Source organism: Penaeus chinensis, chromosome 30, assembly GCF_019202785.1.
Source record: "Penaeus chinensis breed Huanghai No. 1 chromosome 30, ASM1920278v2, whole genome shotgun sequence".
Lineage (NCBI taxonomy): Eukaryota > Metazoa > Arthropoda > Malacostraca > Decapoda > Penaeidae > Penaeus > Penaeus chinensis.
Window position 1 is genome coordinate 9,388,958 of NC_061848.1, and position 13,899 is coordinate 9,402,856.

A 13,899-nucleotide genomic window follows, 5' to 3' on the forward strand; every position below is an offset into this window, starting at 1 on the left:
CCTATAAATGTTTGAACTTCATTGTTTGAATCAGTGAGATAAAAAGGGTATTTTAATGGTATATTCTATAAACTTAAATATGATAACAATAAACAAATAATATTACTACTACCAATACTAATAACAATAATAATAATAATAATAACCGCAATAACTGTAATAATTAATGATAATTCAATAATAGTAAAGAACATAATCATCATAAGAACAACAATAATATAATAATAATAATAATAATAATAATAATAATAATAATAATAATAATGATAATAATAATAATAAAAATAATAATATCAACAACAATAATAATAATGATTGATAATAATGACAATGACGATGATGATGACCGTAGTGGTGGTGGTGGTGGTAACTAATTATAAAAATAAGATTAAAAAAATAATAGTAACTATAAAAAAAAATATTATAAAAATCATTATCATAATAAAAATAATAATAATACCACTAATAATTATCATAACAAATAAAAATAATAGCAATGATAATACTGGTAATCATAAAGATAATGAAATTGAAGACAAGGACAAAGAGAAGAAAGAGAGAAAAGAAAAGGAAAAAAATAAAAAGAGAGAAAAAAGTGAATAAAAATAAATAAATATTCTTTTTCAACACATGGGCAGCAAACTCTACATTTTCCAGTGAAAAGAATTTTTTCCTTTAAAATACCATAAAATATACAAAAAATATACACTTCTACAAAAAAATTCCTAAAAGAATTTTCTTACTACAGATCTATGTGAATTACATATAGCCACAAAAAACAACTTTGACAATTTGGGTTTTAACTTCAAATGATGAAACTCCTTATATTTAAGTTCATCCTCAAGAAGAGGAAAGAAAAGAAAAGAAAAGGGAAGATTACTTATTTCTTCTCTCTCTCATATTCTATACTTATACATTCTTTATGGCAACCAAACTATTGATTTTATTTTCCTCAAAATTCTTATCAAATGAAGCAAATCCAGCTTATTCATTTGATTAACGGAAACATTACTTTTTACCTTTCAACTTGATTCAATATATTTTCACCATGTTCACAATGCGATCTGATCATGCAGCAGTAAATCCATTTTCATTCTTTCTGAACCCAATCCTGTATTAAGTAGGCACGACAAGTTGCATCCTTTAAACAGTAATCTGTATTTCTTGACTTCATCATCACTTTCTGCAACTAACAGAGGGTGAACCATACACCTATTTGTGATTATCATACTCATCTCTAAGGCAAGATAAGTTGTGCAATGGTTTGAGAGTACTTATATGAGTCTTATGTAATTAAAAAAAAAAAATTTAGTCTCTTTAACTCCTGCATGCCAATCCACTAGATCATTACTTGTAGTGCTTATGAAGCATCCAGCTAGTTGTATACTGTGTTCAATTCTGATTTCCATTTCATCAATTTTCTTATGTACTGGGTTCAATATGAACAGAATGATAATACACATGCAAACAAACTTTACTTTTATTGCTCTAACAATAAAATTTACAATTCCAAAATTTAACGAATATCAAATCTATTTAATGTTATGGTTATTACATGTTTAACGGAAAACAAGTAAAATATAAATTAATTACAATAAAACATAACAAATTGGTAAGAACTCTAATCTTGCAAGTGCTTAAATAAAGACTTATTTAAATATCAAATGCTTGGTATGCTTTTATAATACTGAAGGACATGTATTTTGCTTTTTGCATTTAAACATGTAACAAGGGAAGAGTTTACTTTCTGACCTATTGTGTTACATGATATAAATTGCTTGTTATTCTTTAAAAAATAAATGCAAATACATATAGGGAATATTGTTTGGGTAAGACTATTTGCTTCAATGGCATACATAAGAGTATTAACACAAATAGTACAACATTGTTCATAACTGATATTTCTATATAAAAATATGAACATTTTCATGACATTAATTCATTACAATATAGAAGCAAAGTAAGCATATTAAAATTTACCACACAGTGCACTAAAATCCTCAATATACCTAAAATGTTCTTGTTACTGGTAATATATAATATTCATTCATATTCAGAGACAAAGGAAGGATAAACATATTATTTGACTTGATTAATCATAATACATTTCAGTCATAATACACGTACATGTATATGTATATATTTATATCTACTGAAGTAGAGCTTAAATTTCAAGAATACCAAATGCCTAGTAATATGAATCCCAAATCCTGCTCTGGTGCTTTGTAATTCTCCAACTTGATATCACAATCAGACTAGTTTTTAGAACAGTAGAAAAAAAAGTTTCCTTCTACTGCACAAAACGTTAGGGGCAGATATGAAAATAACCACGAGCATGGAGACCCCACCAATATTTCCATCATCTTTCTTCCAAGCCAGCTAACTCATACCACATCTGGCAGTGGTCTGTCCATGCTACTATGTGCATGATGAGTAAGCATGTGGTTATTCAGATCAACTCTCCTTGCACATGAGAGAGGGCAAAAGGAACACCTGAAGGGCTTGACTCCCGTATGCCTTTGCATGTGACGATAGAGGTGATCTCTTGCATTAGAACGATACGGACAGTAATGACAGGCATAGGGCTTTTCCCCAGTGTGGGTTGACATGTGTTTCCGGTAATTTGTTATGAAATGACTGGCATAGGGACAATAGATACACCGGTGGATCTTGCGAGTCTTGTGTCCTCTCTTAGAGCCTGCGGTTGGATCTCTGGCATCCCTCTGACCCTCGTGATTCATCTCCACCTGTAGAGTTATGGCCATCTTACTTTTACAGCATTATATGACTAACATATCATACATATATTAAGTGTATCAAAATTAGATAAAAAATAAATACACTGTAAATTATGAGTAAAAAATGACAGATAACACTCTTCCTTTTTCTTTTTCTTTCATACTATAACATTTTCACAATAGGAAACTATTTTTAAAAGCATACCAAAATAAATGATAGTTTGTGTTCATTAAATTCAAAATTATCATAAAGAAGGTGAGGGAAAGAGAGGGAGATAGAATGAGAGGAAAAAAAAAAGAGGGTGATGTGTGAGAAAAAGTGCAAGAGACAAGAAAAGGGAGGGATGAAAAATAGGAAGAAAGAGAAACACTGTACCTAAGTGTGGTCCCATAATGCCAATTTTCCATCTTTTATTTTCATTTACAAGTTCTCAGATTCAAATATTCCTTTATCATTATCATGCATAGATGGACATTTTCTCTGTAAAAAAAAATAGTTTTCTGTAATGTACAAAACAAACAAGGGTAATGAAAAACATAATCATGAGATTTAAATATCTATATTTAATATATATATATATATATCTTCAGGACAAATGACTTTAAATATCAAACTTGTATTCTATTTTCTCATCAAGGTAATGTACAGTAAATACAAGGATGTACCCTACTGTATGTACATCATTCCACCTGTCTAAAAGCAAAGGTTACTCTTGGTTGCCTCTATGATGTTATCACTAACTCCTATAGAACTTCATAAATTTAGTTCAAGGAGGTGCATAATATCTTGCGTTAGAAAATCCACATAAGGGAGACATGATTACTTAACACTTATTTTTCTTGTGAAAGAAATATGCTGTGGAATCAATTTCCATTTGATTTACTTGAAAATAAGTGAAAATGTTTAAATTGCTAATGTGATTGGTAAGTCATGCTTAGAATTCTGAATATGTGAAGCAGAGATGTCTAAAGGAGGGAATTTAGGAGAATTCAACCTGTTGATGATCTAAATCTCGTACATGACAAATGACTATTAATGTTGCAGCAAAGGCCTATAGTCGTTCATGATGTCAAGATGTAGCTTACTTATAACTGAAGATGGACAAACAAATGAAATATTTATGTATGAAGTTTCAACCATTAATTTGTAAACCATCTTTGGTGATTTTCCTTTTATACACCATATGAAGAAGTAGAAGTAGTTGTAATAGTAGCAATAAGGGATAATGGGAGAGGGAGAAAAAGTGGAAGGAGGAAAAGGATGGGAGAGGAGGAGGAATGGGAATGGGAGGGAAGGAGAAAGGAGAGAGGGAAGGAGGAAGGAAGGGTACAGGGAGAGGGGGGGGGGAAGAGAAGGAGAGAGGGAGAGAGGGAGAGAATAAATATACTGGCATCCACTTCTAAACCTTCTAAATTAGTCTTAAATCTTTGTAATCCTTCATTTTCTGCTAAATTCCACTAATCTTACTAGAAAAAATACTAATATATGAGCCAAATTCAGAATATTTACTTATTACAGTCCCTCACACATTATGATTCTGAATACAACTGTAATTCAAGATAATAAGAAATTATTTATGATTCAGATTTCCTACTATTTCCTACTTGTCTTGAAACAACAAGCAAATCCGTTAAGAAAAGTGAAAAGGGTTAGAACATAACTCCACATTTACTGAAACTCTATTTACACAATCCAACTTCAGTCTCCTCACATCTATTTTGCACTGAAATACAGTTCCTGATGACTTCTACCTTTTTAGTCTTGATATAATATTAATCAATCTGGCACTCCTGGGGATAAGGAAGCCCATCTGGAGAACATGATATGTTTTCTATACAATATACATATAGAATGACACAATTAAAATTTTCATTAAAATCCTCTTAACCTCACTGATATTCTTTTAAACCAGGTCAAAAAATTGAGAGAAAGTATGTTTTCACTTGCAAAAAATAGATAACAGTGTTGGGATCCCTCAACTATTCTTCATCAAAGTTATACATAAAACATAATAGAAATAAAACTTTGACTTCATTCAGGTACTTTTAATGGAATTCTGATTCTATAACAGCAGGTCCATATACAAGCTCTAAATAGACAATTTCATCCAAGAACAACCTGAGACACCATTATATAATCCAATCAACATTACATGCAGATACCAGTATGATTCGTACATTAGTGCACGTACATCATCCTCATGTCTAAAATTCACATTTTCCACTCATGCATGATATAAATGGAACTGTTTGCTGGGAAGATTCACCAAAACATCTCAATCTGTTACTATGAAAGCTATCTATTTAAGTTCAAATCAATCCCACCTGAGTTGCAGACTTACACACTGCTGTCTTCAGGTACAGATTGTTGGGCTAAAGTCACTTATGGTGAGATACTTTCTACACAAGCTGTTAGTTCTGAGAATCTTGATAGTGCTAGTTTTGCTGTACCATCTCTAGATTTTAATCCATTAATGTAGAATCTCCGCTGACCACTACTTTTGATAGATACATATAATCTTCACACGAGAAAAGTCATGAAGAAAATACCAACGTGAAATATATCAAACTAATCAAATTGCTAAAAATTCTTCTAATGATCGCATCAACTTTGAATATTATGGTGAATCAATATGTGATTCCTTAAATCTTCACTATCTACAGCCTGATAGGAACAGTGTGGGCATGTTGATGATTTATCTCCTGAGTGTACACATGACACATGCCTTTTCAGAAGCACATCTTGGTCAGTTGTGTATGGACAAAAACGGCATGCAAATGTTTGACCTTTGTTGTGAGTGCGTAAATGCCTTTCTAGACTTTGCTTTGTAATAGCACTGTAGGCACAATATTGGCAAGAGTATGGCTTCTCTCCTGTGTGTCTCCTCATGTGGTTTCTCAAGTTAGTGGTGAAGTAAGTAGTATATTCACAATATGGACACTGGTGCATCCTGTTGGTGGCTCCAAGTCCCCTCCCACCTGCAGGAGTTCCGTTCTTGCTAGTCCTTGGGGCATCACTGTCCAGATCCACCTGTTGGGGATGTCTTACTTATTTATGGAAAACAATTTTCTTTCTCTACTATATACTTACTTAATAGTATTAAGATTAATCAAATATACTGCAATTGTGGCAGTGCTACTTGTTGACGAACTTGTTTCTTCCTTGACTGGTCCATTTTAAATTTTTGAATTAGTATGGCAGAATTCTATTCATATTCATTAATGTTACTCCAAAATTTCAAACTTAAAAACAGAGAAAGAAAGTAATCTTTAAAAAATATAGAATTTACTGCAAACCAAAGTCTACAGAAAATATATACATTAATTTCTTGCATTCACTGAAATTAACAGTTGATCTACACATTCTAATTGCAACATTTACTCATAAAAATATATATGGCTTATGAAACTTCAGGTTATACATTGGTCATAACAATTACCCCAATGTATATTGCTTTATTATCCCATTTCTAAATTTGAAGATGAAATTTATGTAGACATTATATATATATATATATATATATATATATATATACACACAAACACTAATTCCCTTATTGCTACTACATCACAAAGTACTACAAATAGGATGGGTATTCGATACCTAATACAAAGAAAAAACTATTCTTTATAACAGTAATTTATGTCTTTTTATAATCTAATGTTCAGTGAAAAACCTTCTTTGATCAAAGGAGCTTGAATAAATCAAACAATTTCATCTTATGTATTCCAATACTAATGAATAGAAAATGAATCCAAAAGTATCCCAGTTGTAGGTACTCTGCAACTCTCAAAATCCAGATTACTGCAATCATTCCTTTCCAGAGCTATTTGTCACATCATAACTTAAAGCAAATGAATTACCCTTTCCATGATGATTGAAAATGTGATTGTTTAGGTTTCCTTTCTGTGCTGAGCGATGTGGGCAATGGGGACATGCAAAGGGCATTTCCCCAGTGTGAATACGAATATGTTTGACAAGGTGATCCTTTGTAGTTGAACGATATGGGCAGTACTGACAGCAAAAGGGCTTCTCTTTTGTGTGCGTACGCATGTGGGTCCTCAGGTTTGTGGTAACATTGGAAGCGTAGGAGCAGTAGGGACATTGATGAATCTTGGATGAGGTGCTGAGGACTTGTCCCGGTGTGTGTCTGCTTGGCACGCTATACTTCTTTTTCTCATTGTCCAGCCCTGCCTGTAGAGTATGCCCATCTTAACATCACATTACAGATACAAATAGATGCAAACTACTTATTTTGTTTTACTTAAAAAAAAAAAAAAAGATTCTGCTTGATAATAAAATCTATAATTCCCATGCCAATTATACATAACTAGAGAAGTATTTGTAGGTCTTTCTGACCTCTCATCAAACTACATAGTCTAATGCCCACACAATACAATGTGTTTCAGATAAAGAAATAAAACCCAGCCATGTATAAAAATGCGTATATATCCATACTCTCTCACTCACTCACTCACACACACACACACACAAATTTTTTTTTTATATATATATGTATTATATATATATATATTATATATATATATATATATATATGTATTATATATATATATATATATATATATCATATATATTCAAATATATATATATTTATACACACACATATACATATGTATGTATGTCTATGTATGTGTGTATGTATGTATATATGTATGTATATATGTATATATATATATATATATATATATATATATATATATATGCATATACATATATATATGTACTTATATAGGTATGTATGTCTGTATGTATATGTATGTATATAGGTGTTTATAGGTGTATATAGGCGTGTATATAGGTGTGTATATACGTGTATATATATTATATATATATCATATATACACATATTATACACACATACATATGTAAATACATATATGTATATGTATATGTGTGTGTGTGTGTGTGTGTGTGTGTGTGTGTGTGTGTGTGTGTGTGTGTGTGTGTGTGTGTGTGTGTGTGTGTGTGTGTGTGTGTGTATGTGTGAGATATATATATATATATATATATATATATATATATATATATATATATATATATATAAACTTTGAGTAAAATAAAACTGTTGATAAATACCAGAGAGATACTAATTTCAAACCAAAACAGAACAAATAATAATAAATAAAATGCAAAACCACAAATACAATAAAAGAGAGTAAACAAAAAAGAAAATCATAAAGAATAAAAATTAAAAGCGAAATATTTTTTATATGATGAAATAAAATAAATAAGGGGTAAATCTATGTATACATAATAAAATATATATATATATATATTTGATATATATATATATATATATATATATATATATTCTGCTATTCCCAATATTTTCACATAATGTTCACATGAAACTGCTGTTTCTTGTCTGAATTCAGTGTAGTTTAAAAAAGCAAATAGTTCTCCAGAAAGGTGACTAAATACCTAGAACTGTAAAGGGCTCTTGGTCATTATACAAAGTCAACATACGTTATTCACCAATGAATTCAACAGAACATATACAAAGATTTTCTAAATTACTTATAAAGCTAAAAGGCTTTTAAACACTCATAACATACTACTACCATTTCAGGCATTTCTTTAAAACTCAATTGTGAATAATATATACTTTTTATTTCATTGATACATTTCACAGCAAGATATTGTAATATCTAAACAATATATTCCTTTCTCTTTACTATGCTAAACTCTGTAATAAGAACAAGAAGAATATGATATAACTATTCAAATATTTGTAACAGTGTTATATCTTATCACTGCAAATAATTCTTGAATTTTAGTTACTTTTCTTTATATAACCCAAAAAGAGAAGCTCCTACTAAAAACTCTTAAAATGCCAACGCTATTGAAAATTTGTGATGACAACAATATGGTTTCACTAAAAACTTACTTTGTGAGCTTCAACAGATATCACCAGTGGGATAAATAATTCCATTTTGATTAAGTAAATCAAATTTCTATGCATTAGATATTACATTTTTCTTAACAAAATTCTGAACTTGTATTAAAGGTTTTTAACTGCAAAAATGGCTTAACATCAGTTAACTACTTACTGACGAAGTTTGTAACAATAACTACAAATTATCTTATAACTACTTTTCAAGTTTGCAACAGAATTTTATTTAAGAATTAAAATTTAACAAAATCTATTTATCAATAAATTAAATACAACTGAACAGAAAATACTGGATGCAAATTTCATCAACCATCTACCATTTTCTAACATTTTAAATCAAACATAAATGCTTCTTAAACTTGCTTCTCTTGAGCTAGTAAATCAAAGTAAAATGTCTATTATTATATTCAGCATAAGACTGAGCTACTTGTAGTCAAAGACTTATGTTAACATCTCACAGGCCACAAAAGCCGATTTCCTTTTTAGGTTCATCTAGTTGTGCTGGAAAAAGGTTCAGAAATCCAGAGTGTTTACTGAATGTTTTATAACATGTCTTTTTAACCTCTTTTTATTGATGGCATTATAAGGACAGTATGGACATGAGAAAGGTCTTTCTCCAGTATGGGTTCGAATATGATCTTCCAGAGTCTGTTTTGTTACTGCACTGTAGGAACAACGATCACACGCATATGGTTTTTCTTTTGTATGAGTGCACAAATGGTTCTTGAGATTAGTTGTGACAGTAGTGGCGTAGGGGCAGAATGGACATTGACGCAACTTGGCGACAGAAGGTGTGGTCTTTTCACCTCCTGTGGTGCCTCTCCCAACTGCCATCTCATAGCCTGAGCTCAGCCTCACCTGTTGAGGACAGCTGCCTTACTCAAAACTCAGATATTTCAGAGGTGTGTTACCATTACCAATTAGTACAAGTCATGTTTATTTATCCCAGAAAATGGAAGAATGTGAAAGGGCAGAAAGTAAGTGCCAAGGCAAAAATGTGTGTATGTGTATGTGTGTGTGTGTGCGCGTGTGCGTGTGCGTGTGCGTGTGCGTGTGCGTGTCTAAGTATGAGTACATGTGTATTCATGTGTGCAAGCGTGTATGCGGAAACATGTTCATATACAGGTGTCTGAGTGCATACATGTTTGTTTCTGCACATATGTGCTGGATGTGTGTGTAAGCACATGGATGAATGGAAACAGAATAAATAACATATAGTATATCAAATAGCTCTTTACGTAATAAAACATCATTTGAAGTACTTTCATGAAAGTTATTAATAATCAGATAAATAAAACTGTCATAAGTACTGTGTAACTTCAATTTTACCAGAAGCATTAAGTAAACACACTTTACTTAAGGAAGCACCTTATTAAACACTAAAATTCCCAAGGTCAATGATGACATTTGTAATTAGTTGTTGCAAAATGAAAATTGAGGATAAAAAATACAAGAAATTGGTTGTGAAATAAAGGTGTGGATAATAGAATTTATGCCATGACATGTAAATGATAGCCATAAAAAAAAATAAAAAAAATAATAATAAAAAAAAAAAAATAATAATAATAAAAAAAAAAAATAAAAAAAATTTCATTACATTGTATTCACATCTGGGTGGTGCGTTAACATGTGACTTTTCAGAGCCACTTTCTGTATTGCCCGATAGGAACAATGGGCACAGGCATAGGGCTTCTCTCCAGTATGTGTGCGCATGTGGTTCCTCAAATTTGTTGGGTAAATTGTATCATATGGGCAGGCAGGGCACTTGTACATCTTCCTATGGATGACCACACCTGGCTTGACCCCTGTGCTCTTCTTATCTGTCTCTTCACGTCCTCTGCCCTGCACCACCTGTAGAGGATGCTTATTTCATTGTCTTATCATACAGGCTTATGAACTCTTCATGTGTATCTCTATTACCATTAGAAGGATCTTTACATGGGTTATGTAAATAATGACATTAAGAGGATACCACCTATAGGTATTTGGTGTGTGTATGGTGTTTAAGATTTTAAACCATAAAAATCACATTCTCCAGATTATTTGTCCCCCCAGCCACAAAGAAAGGTATAATTTTTCAGGTTTCACTAGCGCAAACTGATATTCCAAGAGGTACTTTGTGATAGGTAATAATATTGTGTATGGAAAGGAATTATGTGAGGAGGAAAAGATCTAGGGTTTGGCTGGATGATATATGCCATCAGCACCACAATTACTACCTTCCACTCACTATGTCTCATTCACAAGAAGGTATTAGAAGTAGGAAAATACAACTGTATGATTGGTTCAGGTGGAAGAAAGCCTACAAGGGGAGTGAGGGTGTGGGGCAGTGATAAGTCTTATTCATAACAAAAAATTTGCAGGGAAAAATCTTGCCAGCTTCTGATAGTTCTACAACCATGACAAATAGGACTGAATAATCATTAGCCATAATCATGGCAAATGGGACCATTTATGAAAGGTATCTGATGCTATAAACATTTGCTTCCAGGACGCCCATGTAAAGTCTTTTATGTAACCATAATAAATATTATCCTCAACCCAAAACCAATGGGCATGGCATGTATGTACATGCCATGGCCACTGTGAGTTTACTTTATTAGTTGTTTTTACACATAGATGGCTCAACTTCTACTAAGTCACCAAGTCACTTATGAGTACTACTTGTCTCACCTGTTTACCCTTTTCCTTGATTTTCATAAATATTTTATGTTATCTTATATTGCTGTTACTAATGTCGATAAATGTCTACAAGAAAAATAACACCATCAATATTGACAGAATAAGTAAAAATAAATAAATAAATACAAAAATAAATAAATAAATAAAAATAAATAAAAACAAATAAATAAAAAACATTTAATAGAAGACGAAATCAGGTAAGGTCACAAGGTCTACTAATTAACTCCTTTGTGGCTAAATACTTGCAGAACCATATACAAGCAGAAGAATTTCACAAAAAAATTCTAAAATGAGCACAGAGTTTTCCCAGCAACATGGGGTTAAAGTCAGCATCAGTTTTTATCTTCAAGTTGGTAAACCATAAAACTGTATAAGCTTTACACCTCTCAAAAAGATTTGGCATGTGTTCTTTTTATTCGCAAACAAACGGGTCACAAGGTGTTAGTAATTGAAAAAAAAAAAAATCTTTTGCTTTTGATTTATATAACTTACAGCTGCATTCCTTAACACAGTTGTACACTAAGTTCAATGCATCTAATATACTCCAAATTAGGAGAGAAATGTACAAAAAATAAACATCAAGAATTCCATTTTTCACTTTATTTGCAATGAAAAATATTGCATCTAATCAAAAACAGAAATTCATGATACAAATATAAATAAAATAATACATCACTCTTACTGAAAAAGGAAATAACATTATTATTTCCAATGCTAGTAATTTGCAAAATAAATAACAGCACGCACTTACTCTGGATAACTATCAAAGATAAGACATCAATAGAACATTCACAAGAAAAAGATCCACTTAAAACCCCTCTACAAAGAGAAGTTCCTGTTTTAAACGAGACTCAGACCTATGACTTCATCCTCTCCCCAACTGCATCAACAAATAATTTCAAGAGGTACATTCTCCTTAACACACAAAGTCGAAATAAACGCTTTAAATAAAAGGATACCATTCCGATACATTTACATAACATGTGCCAGTGTAATTCTTTCACCAATACTGAATACTTCAACTGAAATTAATGCAGATGTCTTATGAAGTGGGATTTTTCATCTATACTAAAATCTGATTCTAGACCAAGTATCCCTGCAGTTAGTTAAGTTGGTCGTATCCCTTCACTTAATCTAGAATTACTGAAGATGACTGAGAAAGACTGAGAGAAAAAAAGACACAAGTGGAGAGTGACAGACAGATGGACAGAAAAAGGACGGAGTGAAACATAGAGAGAACAGAGGGAGATGAAGACAAAGAAGAAAAACATAAAGAGGACAAACTGAGATGCAAAGAAGACAGAAAGACAGAGAGAACAGAGAGAGATAGAGAAGACAGGGAGAGACACAGAAAAGAAAGGGAGAAGAAAAAAATGATAAAAGAGAAAGGCCAGAGACAGAGAAAGGAATGTATGCAATTTCTATATCTGTGTGCATGCTTGTGCTGTTTGCATATAGTGTGAGGTTTGCAAAACCATCACTGGCCAATGACAAATGAAAGGAAAAGAATAAGAGAAGAAAAAAGACAATAAATAAGAGTGATAATAAATTAACAATAATAATGATGATGGTATGGTCATAATACCAATAATAATAATAATAATGATGATAGTAATGGTAACAATAATAATAATAATAATAATAATAATAATAATAATAATAACAATTTTAAAAACTGAAAATTATAAAGTCAAAATTACTTATGCTAATAATAAATGAAATAATATTAAAACAATAATAACAACAACAAAAATAATAATAATATTAATAACAATAGTAATTAATAAAAAGATAATAAAAACAACAATAATAATGATAATGATAATAACAATAACAATGATAATAATAATTATTGATGATGATAATAATAATAATAATAATAATAATAATAATAATAATAATGATAATAATAATAATAATAATACAATGATAATGATGATGATGATGATGATGATGATGATGACAATAAAAATAATAACAACAATAACAACAGTAGTGTTAGCAATAATGAAAAAAGGTAAAAATTGAGATTTTCTTATTTTCCATTTCACATGTGAATCCACACTTTAAGTAACGCTTAATGTATTATGTATAAGGATACAACAAATGCAAAAATAAATATAGATAAACACATACATAAAACAAAAAATTGAATTGGAAAAAAATAATCTATATGTTTTGAAAGACTGTTCTATTTTTCACACTTCATGTAATATAGAATCTAAATTTACAGCTTTAACTGAATAATCAATATAAGTTTTAAAAACTTTAATGCCTTGACAAGTTAAATTGCTTAAAAAGGCAATGCCTTATGAAATATCAAAGAATCAATTAAAATGACCAGCAGCATTCAGTGTATCTCAACTATCTTCCCAAAGAACAATTAGAATAAATACTGTAGAGAATGCTAACAAACACAACAAAATGAACTGAAAAATTGTTCCATAATTTCCTGTATATATGGAAAATACTATGCATTATTTTAAATTCTTACATAAAGAGTATCTTTTTCTTGCTCTCTCTTTATGTTGACTGTGTTGGCTTCAATGTGGCTCCATATACAT

At 30.9% G+C, this 13,899-nt stretch overlaps 2 protein-coding genes across 2 annotated transcripts; both read right to left on the reverse strand.

Annotated features, from left to right (window-relative positions):
- Positions 1-2,762: 2,762 nt before the first annotated feature.
- On the reverse strand, positions 2,763-6,728 carry LOC125041181 (RE1-silencing transcription factor B-like). Its single transcript, XM_047636011.1, has 2 exons — positions 6,603-6,728; positions 2,763-5,769 (listed from the first exon to the last, which is right to left on the reverse strand). The coding sequence occupies exons 1-2, from the start codon at positions 6,609-6,611 to the stop codon at positions 5,344-5,346; spliced, it is 435 nt and encodes a 144-aa protein (XP_047491967.1). The 5' UTR covers positions 6,612-6,728; the 3' UTR covers positions 2,763-5,343.
- Positions 6,729-8,353: 1,625 nt separating this feature from the next.
- Positions 8,354-10,379, reverse strand: LOC125041183 (protein krueppel-like). The gene is made up of 2 exons (XM_047636013.1): positions 10,251-10,379; positions 8,354-9,511 (listed from the first exon to the last, which is right to left on the reverse strand). Exon 2 carries the CDS (start codon positions 9,485-9,487, stop codon positions 9,167-9,169), a length of 321 nt encoding a protein of 106 aa, XP_047491969.1. The 5' UTR covers positions 9,488-9,511; positions 10,251-10,379; the 3' UTR covers positions 8,354-9,166.
- Between the last annotated feature and the right edge of the window lie 3,520 nt (positions 10,380-13,899).

Excerpts from the sequence above, each read along its gene's own strand:
- LOC125041183 (XM_047636013.1), bottom strand. The coding sequence starts at position 9,487 with ATGGCAGTTGGGAGAGGCACCACAGGAGGTGAAAAGACCACACCTTCT.